This window comes from Platalea leucorodia, assembly GCF_965183815.1.
Source record: "Platalea leucorodia genome assembly, chromosome: 5".
Taxonomy (NCBI): domain Eukaryota; kingdom Metazoa; phylum Chordata; class Aves; order Pelecaniformes; family Threskiornithidae; genus Platalea; species Platalea leucorodia.
The window spans coordinates 74,419,089-74,439,617 of NC_138827.1; the positions used below are offsets into that span (position 1 = coordinate 74,419,089).

General features: G+C 37.2%; 1 protein-coding gene across 1 annotated transcript in view; it reads right to left on the reverse strand.

Moving 5' to 3' along the window:
- Positions 1-121: 121 nt before the first annotated feature.
- NBEAL1 (neurobeachin like 1) overlaps positions 122-20,529 on the reverse strand; it is an 86,825-nt gene continuing 66,417 nt past the window's right edge. The window contains exons 37-53 of the mRNA XM_082311455.1: positions 20,015-20,110; positions 19,788-19,912; positions 18,400-18,540; positions 18,173-18,303; positions 16,804-16,913; positions 16,109-16,226; positions 15,302-15,399; positions 14,864-14,980; positions 14,264-14,353; positions 13,031-13,140; positions 11,851-12,023; positions 11,299-11,393; positions 9,234-9,350; positions 8,400-8,561; positions 7,136-7,284; positions 6,304-6,439; positions 122-3,716 (exon numbers count right to left, since the gene is read on the reverse strand). Of these exons, the coding sequence (XP_082167581.1) occupies positions 3,615-3,716; positions 6,304-6,439; positions 7,136-7,284; positions 8,400-8,561; positions 9,234-9,350; positions 11,299-11,393; positions 11,851-12,023; positions 13,031-13,140; positions 14,264-14,353; positions 14,864-14,980; positions 15,302-15,399; positions 16,109-16,226; positions 16,804-16,913; positions 18,173-18,303; positions 18,400-18,540; positions 19,788-19,912; positions 20,015-20,110 (2,070 nt within the window). The 3' untranslated portion in view covers positions 122-3,614. The remainder of the gene's footprint in view (positions 3,717-6,303; positions 6,440-7,135; positions 7,285-8,399; positions 8,562-9,233; positions 9,351-11,298; positions 11,394-11,850; positions 12,024-13,030; positions 13,141-14,263; positions 14,354-14,863; positions 14,981-15,301; positions 15,400-16,108; positions 16,227-16,803; positions 16,914-18,172; positions 18,304-18,399; positions 18,541-19,787; positions 19,913-20,014; positions 20,111-20,529) is intronic.

A 20,529-nucleotide genomic window follows, 5' to 3' on the forward strand; every position in this document is an offset into this window, starting at 1 on the left:
TGCAAGTTCAAAACCATGCTAGGGAGAAGTTACGCAATACTGCTAACTACTTGATCTCATTTATATACAGGTATGAAAAGAGAGTCAGTTTTCAGTTTCAGAGAGAGAGAGAGAGAGAGAGAGAGAGAGAGAGAGAGAGAGAGAGATTTATACTCCTACTTACTTACTCAGCTTTAACAGTAAGCATATCTTAAACTTCAATAAATATCATTAGGGTTGTTCCAAAAATTAAATGTAAGAAGATACTACCAAGAAGATCTTGATAAATGTAGTGTTATAAACAACTGTCGCTTAAGACTTTATTCTGAATTCTTAATCAGAATTCTCTCATCTCACAGCTTTACTTTTTACACTTAAATAAATCTTAGTTCAAAAACAAAGGAGACTCTTATTTCACCAATACTATGTGAAAACCAAAATGTGAACCTAAGCTTTACTGACTTGAAGAAATCAAAGAATTATGAAAGTCAGTTGTTCACTAATTCACAGTGCACTGCATAACAGACTGCAATTCAACCAACCTAAACAGCTGATCAGAAAAATTATTTTCTGCTTTTAAAAAGACTTATACAAATAAGTTAAAACCAAAAGAAACAACATACCAGCTAATGCTCACACTTACCACCTGTATCTTTTATTTAAAGCTGGTTTTAGATAAAGGCAAAGTGCAGACCTTCAAACATATGGGGGTCTTTCCAGAGGGCCTCTGGCAAGAACACTAAGCACGTGATGGTGTATACCTCCCATCATCAAGGACCAGATGAAAGATCAAACGGCAATGGATGTTGCCATTCTGCATAGAGCACGAAGCAACTCAGAGCTCACCCGTCCCCCTCCTCCTTCTGCTGCTGCTTTGTGCAGGGCACAAACTAGCCACAAGTTTGAGAGCCCAAGAACTGTCCACATTTAAACCTGTCCCTGATATTTGTAAAGATCACTTAATGCTTGTGATGCACTGAAATGATGGTATTCAAATGCCAAAGCTCTTCACCATATACTCTTTCATCCCCAGTTATTGCAACTACATTATATTTTACTTAAACTGACACAGTGTATTCAGTATTCCTTAATATTAAACTACTAAAAGCATTAATTCAACTGTTGTATAAACATACCTAACCCACAGTAGGACATTTTCAAACCCTTATGCAAACCCCTCTGTGCAAGTGACCAAAAGAAAACTATGCTCTCACCAAACATTACAAAAGACTTATCTCCTCAGTTTTTCCACTTGATTCTGCTAGCCCGAAACATCATAATTTCCTGCCCCCTTCCCCTGCAAGTAAACACTTAACCTCATATATGCCTTTAAACAGAACATATATGCATACTTATAAAAACATCAACTCAATGTCCCAAATAAGTTCTTTTTTCAGCTTCCCGTAACGCAGAAAAATCTCACATTCTAAGCTGAAAATCTAATCTACTCTCGAAAGAGCTCCCCTGAAATCCGTTCTTCATGAAATCACAATGGACAAACATATTTCACATTCTCAAATACACAGTTAATACATCCAGAGTACCCTTAGTATTCTTACTGAATAGATAATTGATTAAAAATAGTGTTTTTCACTTCTCTATAGCTTATTTGAAAATATAGGATGTGGGTTTTTTACATACATGGAGTCTGAAAAAAACCACACCGCTCTACTTTTGGAAATTCAATGCTCTCTTGGCAAGTGACTCAGGGAAACAATTCCTATTTTCTACCAGCTTTCCAGATGATCCAGTCTGTCACAGTGATTAGTTAGAATATTGCAACTATGCATAGACCCACTTGTTCACTAGTCTGATTTTTATTTAATTTACAGAAGTTAAGAAAAAGCAATGCAACTTTCTTTACACAACACACTAATCAATCATTAAGAGGATTTTTTTTACCAGTAAAGAAATCGAGGAGGAGAAAACAGTTTTAATGAGACTAACAGAACTTGTAAAGATCATCCTTTTGTGGGGTAAGGAGGCATTACTATTTCTACAAAGTCAATAAATATTGTGCTAAAAGTTAATGAAATGAGATTATACATTATGGAGTTCCTCAGGTAGTTCAACAGCTCCCCAGCCACAGGGAATATCTGATAACATTTACAGGAGATACAACACACATTCATTTCCATAAATAAATAAAAATAACAAGAAAAGTGATGGTAGAGGGAAGAAAGGGGTAGCCAAAAGGGAACATACTAGCTAACAATCACTTATAGCTCTGCCTTATACCTATATTCCACTTACCCCGTGGTATTTTCTCCTTTTAATAGACATACATACATGTATATACACATATATACACAAATACATATATACACATGCACACATACCTTCGCACACTGATCCAAAAATTCATATTTTTCCCTCAGTACCAGGCTTTTCCAACAGTATGAGGTTTATCATTTAAATCATTAACATTACAAAAATGTCAGAATGATAGGAAAACACACCCCCTTCTATCATCATCATGTATCACTAAACCAAAAAAATTCAGTAATGGCTTCTCCAAAATATAGCATACAATCCATAAGTATTTTGTGGGACATAGCGCATGTAAGGATCTGATATTTTCTTTTCCCAGGTCTTAAATGCATCTTGAAAATGGATACATTATGTGTTGCCCTGCTTGTTTTTACAACAACAACAACAACAAAATACGGCTAACAACTGGTTTGGTAAACACCAAGCCAAGAAACAAAACAGGTACTATTTAATTAAGCTGTGCTGCAACGTTGTTTAAATGATTTTGCAGTGGAAATTTATCTTTTGTTTGTAGGAGTTGTCTTACTAATGAAGCAGATTGATCTTTGACCAATATAGATACTGATACTCTGTATTTCTTCAAGATATTAAGTATGTTATGGGGTTTCTTGGTGTGTGCCTTAGTCTACTTAACAATATAAATAATGTTCAGCAGCAAGTATTTCCTACCTCCTTCAGCTCCTTCACCACCTTCAACTCCTTTGAAGTTATTCATGTCTGTACTTTAAACAATTTCTGATAATCAAGTAGTGCAACACAGATGTTCCTTGCAGAACAGCCTAAAACTGGAACTACACAAAAGAAGATAGCAATAGCCATTTACAGGAACAAATTGCAATAAATCGTTCATTGGGCTAAAAAACATATTGAAAAGGTCATAACTGTCAGCTATCCCAATTTTGAATCCAACCACTGCAACTGCCAGAATTTTAATTTACTGCTGGGGAATTACACTGCTGTCAAAGCAAAGCCAAATATCTTCTTTGTGATCAAGGAGCATCTGGCCCTATTAAGCTTTAAATCAAATGCTACTTATTTTAAATTCAATTAGCAAGCTTGGGTTTGGAGGTTTGGGGGTTTTTGGGTGGTGTTTTTTTTTTTTTTTCCTCCTTTCCTTTTTTTCTGAAACACAGTTTTAGCAGCTATTTAGAGAGGGATTCTGCTGTGACCAAGTCAACACAGTTAAGGAAAAATATGCAAGCAAGCTAACTTGCATGAGTACATATGCTTATTACTATACCTCTACTATAGGCTCATCTTCAACAGACTTAAGAATCAAGCCCCTGAAAGTTGAGATATACATTTAAAGTGACCAAAAGATTAAACATGTTTCTGGAATCCATGAGAGAAGGTAGAAGCAGCAATCACTTGGAATCTTGAGTGTTATATTCAGTCTCTCCTGATGAAATCTGGCTGAGCCGTTTGCTTGATCCCCACAGCTTTCGGGAAAGCTGACCTGAGCGCATCTGTTTAAAAGTAATTCAGAGAAACAAAAGGAGGGGGAAGGGATAAGGTGGATAAATTAAAAAGGAATTCAGACACTGATTCTGGTGAAATGCAGACACTACAATGTACCTCATAAACAAAATTACACCAACAAAAATTATTTGAAAACAAACCAAAAGTTACACTTAGGGATGATTCTTGGGACTGACAAAAGTCAACAGACAAACACTAATCACAGCCTTCTCTGATTTTGCACAGTTAGAGGGATATTGCCAAGTAATGCACACTTAATACTTAACCTACTTCAAACAGCTTAGAAACAGTGTTTAGATTGCTATTTTGATAGGAAGGAAAAAAAAAAAAAAGAGGTGAATGTCAAGCAAAAATGAACCAAATTAGAAGAAAGGACATTTTATTTTAGAGATTTCAAACAGAAATTGCTAGAAGTGAAAAGGAAGAGATAACCAAAATGCAGGGCAGCAATGGCAGTATGAAGGAAAGAGAAAGCTTGTCTCCTGGTGTCAAATTTATACAGTCTTCCAAAGATCCTGGGTGAAGTGCTCAGAGTAAAATTTAAACCAGAAATAATTCATATTGAATATTCCATAAGTAAAGACAGATAACAAGCAACCAGAGGCCATATTAGATCCAGCATCTGGTAGGTCTGCAATCTGACAACCATTTGTAAGAAACTGTTTTACTCCTTAAGTACAAGGCTTATGATTGGCCAGTAGTGATCAGCCTGGCAGCTGATTACTTTATGAAATCCCTTACAGTTTAATAACAGGATGCATGTCTTAATAGCACAAGTTTGAGAGCAGTTCCCAGCAGTTAGTACTACAAATTAAGCATGCTTAAGAACTGTATCATCACAGCAGCAGTGTTCTAGAAAAGGCACAGTGCTGACAGGGATTATCATTAACAGGTGATAATCCCTCAGACTTCTGCAACATCCCAAACAGCTAAGTAATTGTTAAAAATACAAAATCATTTATGATACTTCACTTCATACTGGATACTGTCAATGCAGAAACACTAAAGGCCAATCTTAATACCAAGCAGCATTTCACTTTATGCACAATAAAGAGGGTCGGGCTCTCCTTTTACCCTAAGGATCAGTATCACCACTGAAAGCCAGAACTACAACACTGTCTTCTGTGTAAGGATGAAATTCTAGTAATTAATATATTCCTTCCAAACCACAAATAAATCAACCAACAAATAAATACCCCACATACACACACTTTTCAAATATATTGATTGACACCATCATAGAAAACTAGAAAATCTGGGACATAATGTTGTTCCTTATATGTTAGTGTTTTTTAAAAAAACCTATTCACGTGGATAATAAGCTTGCAGATAATCTGAATTATAAACAGAAAATCCTGAAAAAACAAGTCATTGGAAAGCCTCTACATTCATAAAAGGAATGCAGACTTTGAAACAACACTTTCTCCATAGTTAGAAAAATAGATGTGATTAAGAACTGGGAAAAAAGAAAACTAAAAGCCTTCAAGTCTAATGAGATGCATAAATTTCAGCCTACAAAAGATCTTTTCTATGGGATAGGAAGCTTAGAAATGTCAGTGACTTTAAAACTGCTGTTACAAACATATGTTTAACCACATCATAAGCAGTTCTTTGTCAATTCTACAGTAGGAAAAAGCTGTCCAACTGGAAGTCAGTGGAAACCTCCTCTCCCCATCTGCTGCAAGCAAAATCAGACTACCATTGTGCAAAGCCTGTTTCAAGTATTAAACTATGTATCTCCTAGCTAAAACATTTTAAAATACTGGCAAATAAAGTCGCTCTGTTTTCACAATTAAAATTAAATTAAGACACACTTTTCTGGCACGTACTAAAGGTCATGCAAAAGTGATAATCACATTTTCAAATAAATACACTGCAGCACAATGGAGATCGGGTTATCAAGAGAAGCAGGTTTAAGCTAACTCAAGTACTTTGAAAGTCATGACAAGAAGTACTTAAAGCAAAACCTATGTTTTGCACAAGAAAAATTGGGCATAGCTATTTGACAGATGGATGCTCTGTATTTGATATTGCATATGCAGTACCAACAAGTTTATATTCACCATATGGAGCACAGAGCATACTGGGAACCTACACAAGTGATTCTTTGTGCATTGCCATTAGAGACTCTTAACAGAAAGGAGTAATATTTTTTTCCCCAATGTCAGTCAATGCATATTAAAAGATATCTGACAGAAACCATAAAAAATAAAGAAAGTAGCTTGCTCTCTTTCATTTCCATTTTTCTTCTGGAAAATTATTTCATCAAGAAGTGGCTGACAACACTATCACGTTCAGAAAAGGTTAGCTACTATGAGTTTGCTTATTCAGATGTGAGTGATAAAGTCTAGAAGTTAGTCCAGCTGAGCTTCCCATCTGCGATCCCTATATACCTTTGATTCTTAATGAGAAATTTCAGTAGAGCAGTCTCAAAAGTTATTTCTTTCCCACTGAAAACTGAAACTTGCTCTTAAATTTACCCTGCCATAGAGGAGACCTCTTGCTCAACTGGAAAGCAGAAATAAGTGAACTTCCCACTGTTCGGTAGAAAAAGTTCTTGATGGCGGGTTTTACCTCTGCTGGCTTGCCAACACCAACGATAATCAACTTGCCGTCCTCCAAGCCAACAAGGATGTGGCTATACTCTTTGGTGACAGAAATGCAATGAATTGGCAGTCGCATGGCTAAGGGGGAGATGCTCAGACTCAAGCTGAAATGAACAAAAACCACACAGAGAAAGCACATCATGTATTTGTTTGCGCATACTACAAAGAATCACACTGCAGTTGAAATTGCTGTCCACAGGATGCACAAACACAGTTTCTCAAGGATCCAGTCTGCAATTTCAATTATTGTAAACTCCTAAGGAACGATCTAATCATACCCCAGAATAGACCTCCAATAACAAGAAAAGGCATGGATGGGTAAGTCAGCAAATTAAGACATTTTCACTGAAAAACAGTAACATTAGTCCCACAACTGCCTAAGTGACAAAGATCACTCCCATTCTGAGGAGCAATGGAGCTCTACGGAGTGTGGCAGTAAGTGGCATTTAAAACTCAGTGCAGAACTACATGAGGCTTGATCCTGCAGTTGTTGAGCTTCCACTGACTAATCAGACATGGGGACAATCACAGCTTGTAGATGCCAGACACAGCTCTTCCTAAATTCTGTCAGTTCTAGGTGTATAATTGGGATAAATGCCTGGGAAGAAAGGGGCCTGGTACAACCTCTCATTTTTCTTTTCTCTCTATCTTAGTTCCCCCCAAAAGAGTTTTTTCAGCAACACAGAAAAAAGCAACAGCTACCACCTACAGCACCAAGCAAAGTCCATGTTACACAGGCATTTCTCAATAAGCCTTTATATTTGCACCTCAATAATAAACTACTGATAGTGATACATTACCTGTAGAGATCCCGTATGGAAAGAAATCCCTGTAAGCTGCCCATCACGATATACTCGCCAGTCACACACATATCTGACACTTCCTCCTTCAGAGTCTCAGAACCCAGATATTTTCCATTGACAGAATAGAGATGTAATGCATTCTTATCCTGAATAGACCAAAAATAAACCTGTTACAGAGAACTGACTGGATTAAGAGTGTATTATTTGTATCTTTAGCTCATTAACAGGAGCTAACTTGGGCAATAACCCACAGATAGTATAGCTGACAACAGTTTCCTTGTTGAATGATACAAAACTAGCGAGCCTATATGCAATGTGTATGTATACCACGTCCTCTATGGAAATTTTTGAAGTTATTCCTCATTACCTCTTGATGTAACATGGTAATGTCTTACCTATCCTTCTAATCAATTTCAAATTTTCTGGAAACGACTATGGATCTAACAGACAGGTCCCTATTTTATAAGGGTTTTTGTCAAGGAAGAAGAAAGGAAGAGAACACTCTTATCTTCAGTCCTGCTGCCAACCCTCCTTCCCCACTACCCCAAACTGAAAAGCAGAAGCAAATAGGTGTATTTCCACAGAGCTAGATCTAGAAAGCATTTTCTAGACAAGGCAAACAATTCTTGATGGATTAAAGACGTAGCTAACACAACCATCTTAAGTTCTTCCAGCCTGACAATACCTTGGTCTCTTCTCTCCCCATTTTCCCAATGCAACTAGCATGCCTACATCCAATAACTTTGTCTTCCAAGAAATTTCTCATGCTCATAGAAATCATAACAGCTCTACCCTCATTAAAGCAACTACACAGCTACTCAATAGACAGAATAAGCTACACTGTGAACCTTATAGCTATATCTCTCCAATCAAAAAATATGAAACATCAGCATAGACACTGGGCATCTTGCACCCAGAACTTACTGCTCCCCTTATAAGCCTCTGTTTCTGTGCACAGTGGAACTTTTTTGCCCTAGTTTTCCATTTCAAAGCAGCTCTCCCAAGAAGATTCATTAGCACATGCTTGGGCATCTTCCTTGCAGGGGTTTGGAGATTTTCATGAAACTTACAGGAGCACATGTCTGTGATTTATGTTTTAATCAAAATTCACTCACATTGGCTAGCAAAATAAAAAAAATAAGGGAACAGACACAGCATGCTCAAAAAGCCTCATTACTTTGGGAAATAAGGATAAAGTTAAGTACATTTATGATTAAAGTCTTCAGCAAAAGAAACAGAGGTATTCCATGAACCTAAGTACCTTAAGAGTAGTCTTTCCTTCTATGCTGGTGTGGATAACTATATGGCCTTCCCAGGACACAGCCAGATTGGGAACAGTCAGCAGGAGAGAACTCTCACAAGGTGGTCGCAAAGTCCTTACGTACTGACCTTTCCGAATAGTGCGGACAATAACAGTCCCATCCTGCAGCAACCAAATTTAGGTAAGTTGTTACTCAGCAGGTAAGTTACCGCAACACACAGAAAGAGTATTTAAATACAGAGGGAATATTTTGAAAGCACTTAAATCCTTAACTGGAGATCAAGACTCCTGAGCACTAGGAACTCTACACAAAGCAGCCTTCCCCTCAAGGCCATGTACTATAGGCATATGAAAAAACAAATGCAAACAGGGCAAGAGGGGAAGGATAGGCAGCAAATCAGCCATTTCATAGGTCACATTTATGGGCAGGCATTATGTGCAGTAGAGTCAAAGTTCAGAAGCCTGCCTGTGTAGTACAGTAAGGTAGAGCATGACTAAGCTGCACAGGACCTTCAAGGTTGAGGAAGCAGAGAAGAAACTGTCACAGAATCGTTTCTGTGAGAAGCTTAAGATCTCCAAATAAGTCCACACACATTAAAGCTCATCTGTGCAGAATAACACGACATAGTAGCTGAGGCTTATGCTGTGCAGAGCAATTTGAGACAGCCTGATTTAAGCAGGCAGCAAAGGAGACAGCACATCTTCTTGATGTGTAAGGCTAAGAAAAAAAAAATCACTAGTCACATTTTTTGTATTATTCTTAATCAACTTCAAACATGCTCTATGGTTTGAGTAAAGAAGAGGCAAAGAAGGGAAAAGTATGAGGATGCTTACCCTGGATCCTGACACTGCCATATCCAGTTCAGTGCTGATGCCAACACTCGAAACTTCATCAGTATGCCCATAAAGGATCTGTAATGGCTTAGGTGCTAGGCCTACAGGCACTCCTCCCTGAGAGTAACAAAAAGTGCAATGACACATTCTCTTGCAGCTGAAGGACAAACAAAAAATAAGTTTCTGGTATCTTCAGTATCAGTTGTGTGAGATGTATATTTGACATAGGCCAAAACCAAAGGCATAACTCACCCACTCCAATTTCAATTTATTGCCTTTTATGTCAGCAGCCCTATTTACTGAAATCACAAGAATGAATGAACATACAGTAGCTATGTGGATGTGAAAGACAGAGTTACTTAGCTGACTTGTTTCTATCCCTTCAGATGTCCAGGTGTGCAAGGCCCACAGTGAGCAGTCCTAACAGGAGTTCTTCACCCACCCACTTTTTTCACCTGTGTATCTGGGCTTGTTCAGTTCTTACAGTTTACCCTGGAATTAAGCACTATCTTCACAGCCGAGCTTAAAGAAACTGAAAGCTATTTTGCTTAACATTGCAGCAACTCTGTTCCATTTTCTACGGAAAAGTAAGGAAATAATCCTTCTCAGTGACTACAAGTAGTATGATATCCAAAGGAAATCTTGCAATAATGCTCATTAAAAATAGTAATTTTCCCCACATGACTGCAGGGTATCGAAATTATTTAGGACTTTTGTTCCAGTGAGTGTACTGTCAGCATACACAGACTTATTCTCAAACCAGTTCTAAGGCAAGACCTGTGCTTAGAAAGAAGGTACAGTAAATAGTTCTGCAGAGGACACTCTATTCTCATTTCTGTGATAGAAATTTGACTGCCAGGCAAGCCCTGAAAGCCTGAACCATGCAGGAATGCAGAACAAGTGTCAAAACACAGAGCTGGGAAAGAAGGTGACAATGCAGTGCAGACAAGTGGAGCAGAAGTGACAGTATGCAGTCCATTGCTGCCACTTTGTAAAGACCAAGATAAAACTCTCACAAGAAGAATTTACAATACATATAACATCATTTATACATACATTAAATAAAAAATACATTCAAAATCTTAAGAAAAAGAAACAAAGATAATCTCCAGAGGATGACTTATTTAACTCACACTGAAAAGACAAATAAACTAAAGAATTCCCAACATTTATCCTCACTTAAGAAAAAAAAATACTGTTGTGAGCAGTGAGGTCTCACATTTTTAACCACGCACCACTGGTACAAAGTACTGCTTGAAAGAATTATAAATGCTCCCACCATAAAGACAGCTTCCACAAACACACATGCAGTTATGCACCGCTGTACTGGTTTAATGTGCTGACTTTAGTTCAATGGCAAGAACAAGGTAACCTGACCAGATGTACTGTCCATAACATGACAGCTCCCCCCCACAGTTAATCCTACTTGTATATCTGTAACGCAGCAATCAAAAATGAACATTTAAAATGCATAACAACTGAAATGGCCTCACATTTTGAGTGTAAGTACACACATGCATCACACAACAACTTTCGTTGTGTGAAAGCACAAGATCAATATTAAAGAATTCTAAAACGCCAGCGTAAATCCAGGTAACAGACTAGTGCTGTCTTTGCTAACTCCTAGTGTAGTCATCAATACTTCCCACAGAGGAAATGCAATGCTAAAATGCAACTATTGGAGTGAACAGCAGCCTAGAAATGTAAAAATCCTCAACTACAAGCATTGTTCTGACTAATTCCAGTAGTCTCAAGCAATGTCTCTCTTCTTCCATTCTTCCATCTGTACAATGCAGGATATTTGTCCATCCTGAAAACAACCTATGAGATCTTTAAGAGTGCCTCTAAAATACTGTACTTCAGCCATATAGTAACTAATGTGTATAGTGAGTATTTCAAACACAGAAGACAACGGGAATAACAAAGTTACTAAGCTGATCAATTTTAGTGGACTATCTTCCCTGCAAACCTGAAGGAAAGGAAATCAATAAACCATCATAGCAAAACAAAGAAGCACAAAAAAGCATTCAGAAACTGCTTCTCAGAGTATGCCTAAATAACCTACCTGCTGAGCTATTTGCCATATCATACAGGTAGTATCTCTGGAGCCTGAAATTAAATGAATTCCACAGTAGTCTATTGCCAAGCAGGTCACAATATCTAGACAAAGGAAAGAAAACAGGCAGTTATCACATAGATATTTAAGACTAATTTCCAACAGAGTGACAATGTGCATGCAATATGTCAACAATGTATCCTGATTTGCAGTCAGCATGAAATGTTCCACTGTTATGAGGGCTGATGAGACTGTATTAAAGAATGAAGTAATTGTACAGCCAGGTGTACCAACCTGACTTAATCAGCTTTGCTACCTAAAAACAGCAGTCAAGCCTGATTTTGAAACTACATTAAACCATCACTACAATGACTAAAAAGCCATGCTCAAGCATTTACGTATAATCATGGTTCAGGTATTCTTCTGTTCTTACGCTGCTATTCCTTTAATACTGCTATGCTTGTCTGCCCAAGCGCACTGGCTATAATTCTTTCCCAAAAGACCAAACATCAAGGTACAATGCATAAAACCTTTCATTTCACAATATAAAGAGTTACTAACCCATGTGCCTGATGTGCTGTCCAATCAGCTTGCCTTTTGTAAGAGATGTCACTCTGATGCTATTGTCCCAGTGTCCTCCACTAAAGAGCAGTTTTGCATCATGGGATACTGCAAACAACTTAGAGGTGATCTCCAGTCCCGGTGCAAAAGGACCACTCATGTTGCGTTGTGTTCTGTAGGCAAATGATGAGCAGTTAAGAGGAACCTTAGTTCAAATCAATGTACTTTGCACTTCCTATATCCTTAAAAATTAATAAAAAATTCCATCTATAGAAGAGGCTATATCTAAAAAAAAAAAAAAAAAAAAAAAAAAAGTGAAATACTGTCCTCCCGATATCCATGGCAAAACTCTCACTGCCATCAGCAAGATTTCACCTTATATCTTTTCAGTCTTTTATCTGATTTGATTCCGTATGGGTAACTCATGTCCCTGCTAAGTATTGTAACATTAAAGAAAAAAAAGGAATCTTCTAAAAACCAAAGAAACAAACCTACCACATATACCTGCACTATAGTGTAAGAAAGAATCATAGAATCATAGAATTGTCAAGGTTGGAAAAGACCCTTAAGATCATCGAGTCCAGCCATTAACCTATCACTGCCAAGTCCATCTATACCATGCCTTCAAGCACCGTATCTATCCGTTCTTTAAATACCTCCAGGGATGGAGACTCAACCACTTCCCTGGGCAGCCTGTTCCAATGCTTGACCACCCTCTCGGTGAAGAAGTTTTTCCTAATATCCAACCTAAACCTCCCCTGGCGCAGCTTGAGGCCGTTTCTTCTCGTTCTGTCACTCATTACTAGGGAGAAGAGACCGACCCCTACCTCGCTACAACCTCCTTTCAGGTAGTTGTAGAGAGCAACAAGGTCACCCCTCAGCCTCTCCAGACAAAGCATGAAGACTGCCCATCTCAGATTCCAAGATGAGTTTTTATGATTGATAATTAGGAAAAAAAAATGAGAAGTAGCTCTAAGAATGAAGAAGCTTGAAATGCCACTTACATAACTCTTTACCAGAACAGTATTACAGACTAGAGGTAATATTGAACATCAGAAGATGCATTGTTAGGTGAAAACTCAGCCAATGAAAAACAGTACAATCCACTGACTGTTGAACAATTACTGTATTTTATTATTGTAGATGCATTCATCTGCACCTCTCCTCATCATTTGCTTACTTGGGATTTGTCACTGTCGTATCTCTGATGAATGTAAAATAGTTGGAGATATTTTTATCATAAGGTAGCCAACCATGAGTTCCAATAATGCAGTTCAGACTTGCCGTTACCTAGAAAAGTTTGATACAAAAATCGGTGACAACCAGAGGCATATTTTCTGCTTGCCTTTGATGGTAATGGCACTTGCATAAAATCCAGCATAGACTTCTTGAGAATTGACCACAAAGAAAAAAAGCACACACACCCCTCCCCCCACAAATTTAAAAAAAAAAAAATCGAGTTCAGATGAATTAATCCACATGTGGTACATATTACCAAGTTAGAATAGTGTAAGTTCTAGATAGGTCAGAGAAGTTGAATGGGGGGGCCAGGGTGGGGAGGAGATAAAATCCAAAAAACTCAGCCATCCAACCCCTCTCACATTTAATTACAATTCAGTCATTTAGTTTAAGCTGCTTCTTCTCTTCTTTGAAATAGTTATCATTAATAGTTCTATTTCTGAGAAAGTATGAAAGGAATCTAAATATTCGAGGTTTTTTTCATCAGATATTTAGAAAAAACACAATGAGAATTTTAGATGTGTCCAAATTCCAAATGACATATGCACATACCACATTAAGCCAGGACAATAAGTTTGACCTACAAAATAGGAATATTGGAAAAGAATATTCTTTCTTGCAAAACATAGGTTTTATTGCACAGGGGCCAGTATGCAGACCATACATACACATGTAAATACAAAAACAGTCTCCTCTTTCCATCATTTGGCCATCTACCATAGTACCAGCACCTGTATAAGTCAGTGCAAAAGTTAATTTTAGGAACAGTGCAGGCCTTTGGAGTGTGCATACACCACATACAGTATAGTTTAATATATAGGCTGGAAAGTAATGATAAACATAATGATGCCATTAATAACAATCCTGTCATTTTTAAGCTGGGCGGCATTGCATTAGGAAATTGCTACCATGGAAGTGGATCAAGTGGGCAACTTACAATACACCTCACTACAACTTACACTCATGCCTCATCAGCTCTTAAATGCCATTCAACAGATCAGCCTGACTTCTCTTCAGAAGACAAATATTTAACTTATAGCTGACATTCATTATAGGTTGAAGGAACACATTTGAACAAGAACAGTTAAGAAGTGCTACTCTACAAGCTGTACGAAAAAAATACACTTATTTGACTGTTTGTGGTCTAAGAACAGTATTGACACATGTAACTCACCAAGATCTCTGGGCTTCCCTGAGAAATAAAGGAACGTGACTGATTCCTGGGGACAACAGCTTTGACAATGGGCACACCATCACTGATTCCCTAAGAGAAAGGACATGGTTTTGGTCTGATTATATCCAAGAGCTAACGGACAAATCTAGAACCTGTAAAGAGTAAACCCAAGGCCTCTGGAATCAATGTCAGATCTGTACAGTACTCTAAGGCACTGGTACACACATATTCAGTTCACGCAGGTATGTTTTGTCACAAACACCAGATATGAAACCCCGTCTCTGTCTTGAATCAGTGAGTTTAGCTATCAAGTTCAGTGAGTCCTCAGATGCCACCAGTGATGTTCTTAGCTTTCTTGGTGTGGTGGCTAACTTAATACTCAAACAACACCCACGCAAGTGGCCAGCAGATACAAATTTATGTGATTCAACCTCTATGAAGCTAACTAAAAAGACAGAGCTCATTTTATACAGAAATATTATAAAGAAATATTTTCTTTAAATAGGAAGCAAGTTTATTTTCATCTAGGTTGTAACCTTTTGTTTCAAGTACATCAGAAGTTCCAGATTAGACTTTAAACAGTTCAAGTAACACATCTACCTCTATGAAGAACGACTTCAGTTCAGTGAGGTGTTGGAAGAGATTCAGAGTAGAGGTATCACTTTTAGTTAGTCTTTGCACTACCTCTTCTGCTGACAGCCTTTGCGGATGGGGCTCCTAGGAGACAATATTTGAAGGAGTATCAAATTAGACAAATTTATCAATTTCTTCAAGTCACATAACATACTCAGAATCTTATTGGCAATCAATGTGAAAACAGCCTCTTAAGCATCTAATTTCCCTTCTTAAAGTAAATTAATTTCTTTTGAAAATGGTATGCTAAATTTCCATCAGTGTGACCTTTACAAATGGTAAAAAGGCAAAGACTGAAAATTCCTGAAATTACAAACCATTATCTTTTCATTTTTTCATAAGTCCTTTGTAACTCAGTTGGATTTAACCACAAAGGTCTGATTGAGAGGGAACACAGAGCATTACCTTTAACAGCTGACAGGGAGTTTGCCCAAAATTGTTTATCATCCCTTCTAAAGCCTTCCTTTCTTTCTCATCTGTTAAAGCATCCAAATCCACAGCCCCTGCATCACAACCAGAACGATGAAGCGTAGAAAAAAGGAAAAAGAACATAATCCAAACAACTTATTGAGAACCAATATGGTCAACAAGTGTTGCAAAACTTAAATTAATTGCAGCATTATCACACTTTACCACAGAAAAGCCCCCAAACAATGCCTCCATATAAAACTCAATCTGAAAACTCCACACTGCATGTGGAATTTTAAGTATATCTGTAAGTGCAAGAATTGCAGGCTTTTGTCTTATCAAATGAATGTAATATACTTCATGCATGCAATAAGTTGCACACAAAAGCCACCCAAAATTCACCTTTGGAATTAGCAGACTAACATTTGTCTTCAATATTTGTTGTTTTTAAGCAACTTGCCTTGACTCCTAAGCCACAAGAAACCTCTTCCCACAAATGCTTTTAAGCAAGCAAATGAGAAACTAACAAAACCCCCCAAGCACTTTTAGAAACAAAATACAAGCAACTGGAACAGCCCGCCCTTTAAAAAAACTTTATTAACATTTCAGGTTCACAAATTCTGATCAAACCATCAAATACTCTGGTTATTTGATGATAAATTACAAGTTACACTGCCATATTTCGTCTATAATTCTGTTCCCTTACCATATGCTACTGTATGGTGTGCTCACAAATCAAATGTTTTCTAATACTGAAACCCCACAAGTCTGATGACAATGACAAGAGAGCATACTGCTTTGTACCTTCATAAGTACAATAATAGAACACATTGAGCGCCTCCACTGCAGCTGGTCCCCTCTGCTTGTAGCCAAAAATCAAATCTATCCATTCATGAAGATGAGCAGAAACATACTCAGATTCCTAGAAGGAAAAAATGCTCTTGTAAGAATAATAAAAGTGCTGGTCCCCTCTTGAAGAATTTACTATTTTCTGTGAAAGAGATTTAATTCCTAAACTAAGAGTATCCACAAACTAGGTATATACCAATGCATAGGGCAGAAGCACAAGAATATCCATGTGTGTTAAGTGCAGTAACTGCCAGGCAAGAGGGTAAATTAATTCAGCAAAGCAGTACATCTAGACTATTGAAATGCAACTATGCAAGGGAAGGTAAGCTGCTAGTTCCTTAGTACCATCCAGAATAATCTCTAAGAAGCAAGGGAAGCCTTATCACCTAAACCCACCTAATTCTGCATTTTATCTCCTGGGGCAGCAAACTTGCAAATGATTAGTATCTTCAGGCTCTTTCCTTTTTTCTTTTGAGCACTTTATTGACATGCATAGTGCTTTTAACTGAAAGTTCTAATGGTACTTGTAAGTCAAATGCAACCACAACTCTAGTTCGAATGCAGTCCCAGTATTTTACACTTAAGCCACAGTGACAATGTGTAGGCATACTTTCTTTATCATTACTTCACATATATAAACATCATCTTACCAGAGCCTTCCTGTGTTTATAAATGAAGTCTTCTGGGGAGTGGGCCCATTTGGGGAGAACAACATCATTTACCACCTCTTTGGATATCTGAAGCTGACCTAAGTTAAAACCTAGTGAATAATTTAGAGAATTTTAAGAGTTACTACAATATTTCAAATATTTTAATTCTTCAATAAAGATTAAAAAGCGTTCTTTTCTCAGTGCAAGGGAAGGATATTGAAAAATCCTTAATGTAAATCTCCAGTAACCCTATCACTGACATAGGAAGCTAAGTTCTGCTCTGAATGTTTAAAATGGTGAATGATAGAGGATAACAGTTGTCCAAAGCACCTAAATGACTTTGAAGCTGAAGCCCCAACCTTGAAAGCAGCATTAATCATTTACATACCTATCTGTAAACATATCTGCATTTGCTTTGTTTACCAGGATTAAAAGTCCAAAACATTTCAATGAGATAATTTATAAGAATGAAGTTACTTATAGGTTTAAGTGATTGTAGAATCAAGGCTTTCAAGATGTCTTAAATCCCACTAGTTTTCATTAGAATAACTCTAAATACTAAATAACTTTTGAAAGCATGACTTGGCTGTTTCCAATTTTTGTAACTTGGAAGTCTAGTAGATTGTAGCTAGCAGACTAAATTAGCAGCAGGACAAACATACAAATCCATTTTTAAACTGTCTAATAGGTAGAGAAAGAATTCCCTATGTAATAAACGTGAGTTAAAAAATAGATAGGAGTCTCATATCAGAATGCAAGATGCTGTCTTTTCAATCTGCATTATATATGAGTGTAAAAAGCTTTTTTTTTTTTTTTTCCCTTTCTTCTGATGGGTACTGAAACCTTACATGGCTCTAAAATCAGGTGACAGCACTGCATTGGAAGATAACAGTACAAGCAGAAAATATGCTGCTTACCTAGAACAAATAAAAGCCGTCACATGTCCGAAGATGTCCAGACTCTTATCACACAATGAACCCAGTAAAAAGAATACTAATTAATCTGTATTAACTTTTGCTAACTATTTAATCAGTATTAACTATTGCTAACTTTTTCAAAACATCCAAGTTAGCATCTCTGGTACTTTACATTAGGTAAACAACACTATTTTTAGCCATCCTTAAGCCCCCAGTCTGAATTTTACAAACGTTTAGGCTGCTGCTTAACACAACTGGTGTCTTCATTAAACAGTTTGAAGCAAGCATGATGATTAAAATCATTTCTACAAGCATGCTATAAAGGTTAAATAAGAAGTGTTCCACAGCATTCACAAATGGTTGTAACAATTCTTTTCTGAAGAATACAAGAACAGTTTTGGGAAGACTATAAGAACAGTTTTCTATGAGAACATTTTGAGCAGTCAGTTTACCATTTTGATTCTCCAGGAACTCTGGGAAGTAGAAGAACTCTGGGATAAGTTCCTTGACATCATTGGGGTTGTCCATGAGTGTCTGCCAGGTAGCAGGAATAGAGTGGAACTGCCTGTCAGCACAGTCGAATCTGTGGGTCAGAAAACTCAGGTTAGACTTTGATCATTCCCTCCGTAAAATGATAAGGAAGAAAAATAAAGGTGCTGCTTCTTTGCTCACAGCATACCTGCCACTTTGCAGTTGGATATGAAGTGTTGTGAAAGGTTCTACCCGAATGAGGTAATGCATGACACCAGCAGCATTTGAGTAATGTGTCCCATAGTGAAATTTGTCAATTATCCCAAGGGGATCCTCGAAATTCTCGTATCTAAAAAAAATAAATCTCTATAAATACAACTGAGCACTACAACTGATTTACATGTGGATTATACTTATTGGAGGCAAGGATTCAAAAGAAACGATCACAGCAATCTATAAGAGAAAAATACATTGAGTTCTATTAAACAGGAGGATTCCAATTTTGAATTAGAAGGTCCCTAAGCAAAAGACTGCTGAAAGAAACGCACACTGCATGAAGCTTCGCATACCTGTTCTTATACTCCACCCTAGGTATTTACTATCACCTGTCAGAAACCGGATGAAGGGCAAGACAGGCCTGATTTAGCATGACTTTATACAACAGATAAAAATCCCCACATCACTAAGCTGAATATTTATTATTGAAGGGACTTGTGACAGTTTCCTGCAAGATTAAAAAAAAAAAAATTAAAAAAGAAGAGTGTGTGTGAGACTGTGTCAGGATGCAGGAAAGAGATTTATTTAATATTCAGGCCCATTTCCTTTTCTACTGGCAAACTCACTCTACGGTACTATACCACCATCTGGCTGATATATTCCTCAGTGTCACAAGGCTCGTAAGAGAAATTATAGTTAAACATACTGCTAGAGAACCAGTTCCATTACAGTCAGGGAGAGAGCTTAATCATTCAAAGAAAATTCTCCATGCTCCGAGTTTTCAGAAGAAAGCTGGTTTTGGAAGAAGCCTGACAAGTGCAATCTGGCATGATAGCACACTCACTCCCCACACTAGCAAAAAAGGAAGGATTGCTACACTGATGTGTGGGTGTAAGTACTTGTCATTCCTACCTACAGAGGAGTTGCTAGAAGTCACCAAGTTATATTTTATTTCAAAGATAATAATCTATGCTTGAAAAAAAGAGCAGGAAGCACAGATTTAGGATCAATGCTACCTCTCAGCACAAGCAGCTCAACTCATCAGTATGATTTCACATTCCTTATCTTGAAGCAGACATGAGACACAGTATGTCTCTTCAAGCTGCTGGGCCATTAAATTGTTTCTACAGCCTTTCAGTTTTTCATCTCCACATCTGAGAAGCAACTGAAAATTTACAACAGTAAGTTCTGTCATTCAGTGCCATATAAACTAACTAATCTGAATGCAGCAGGAACAACAAATCAACAACCTTTGCAAGTGTATCTGTGATGTTATAAAACTAGCTTTTAAAAATTTCACTGTCACCACTTTGTTTTTAAAATGTATTAGCCTGGAGGCCCAAAAAAGACATAGAAATATAACAGTGTTCAAACACATACTTCTCTTTCACAGCCTTAGCGTTCTTTTCATTTACCACCCCTACGGGTTTGGACAGATCCCTAAAGACTGCAGGATTATTCAGATCCAGTTCTTCTGAAGTATAATCTTGTAAAATCCAGGGGAACTAAAAAAAGAGTCAAAAATAAAATTGAAATTAAAAATCCATCATTCAAAATAGGAAAAAAATACATACCTTTGGCAAAAATTTAAAAATCATTTTAATTACCACAGGGTATTGAGCAAGGTCATTATAAGTTCTTCCTGCCATTGTGTTCAGCTGAATAAGGTAGTCAAAGTTGGTTATTTCTCTGTTCACCCATTTCTGAAGGACAAAAAAAGATACAATGCAAGTCACTATACCAAAGATACCACTACTGTAAATTACATGTCTTGTCAGCATTTATCTGCCAGAGGATAGTACTGGCACAAGACTGTAAAAATGGTATGAAAGTCCAAATTTAATTCCTCCTAATGAAGTTTATTTTCCCTTTGATTCAGTGACTGTGATACCTATATTTAATTGAAATCATGCCCCTGATTAATGCCAGTACTGTTTTAAATACAGAGGAACAGAAAACTAGCAGCATCAGAATAAAAAAGAAAAACAGAAATGAAAGAAACAGAAAGAAGGCAGATAAACAGGTACTGAGAGAAAGGGGAAGAAAACTTTGAAATCCATTAGAGTTCTAAGGTCAAAACTTATTTATAAATTGTTCATTTATAAATACATAAATTTATAAA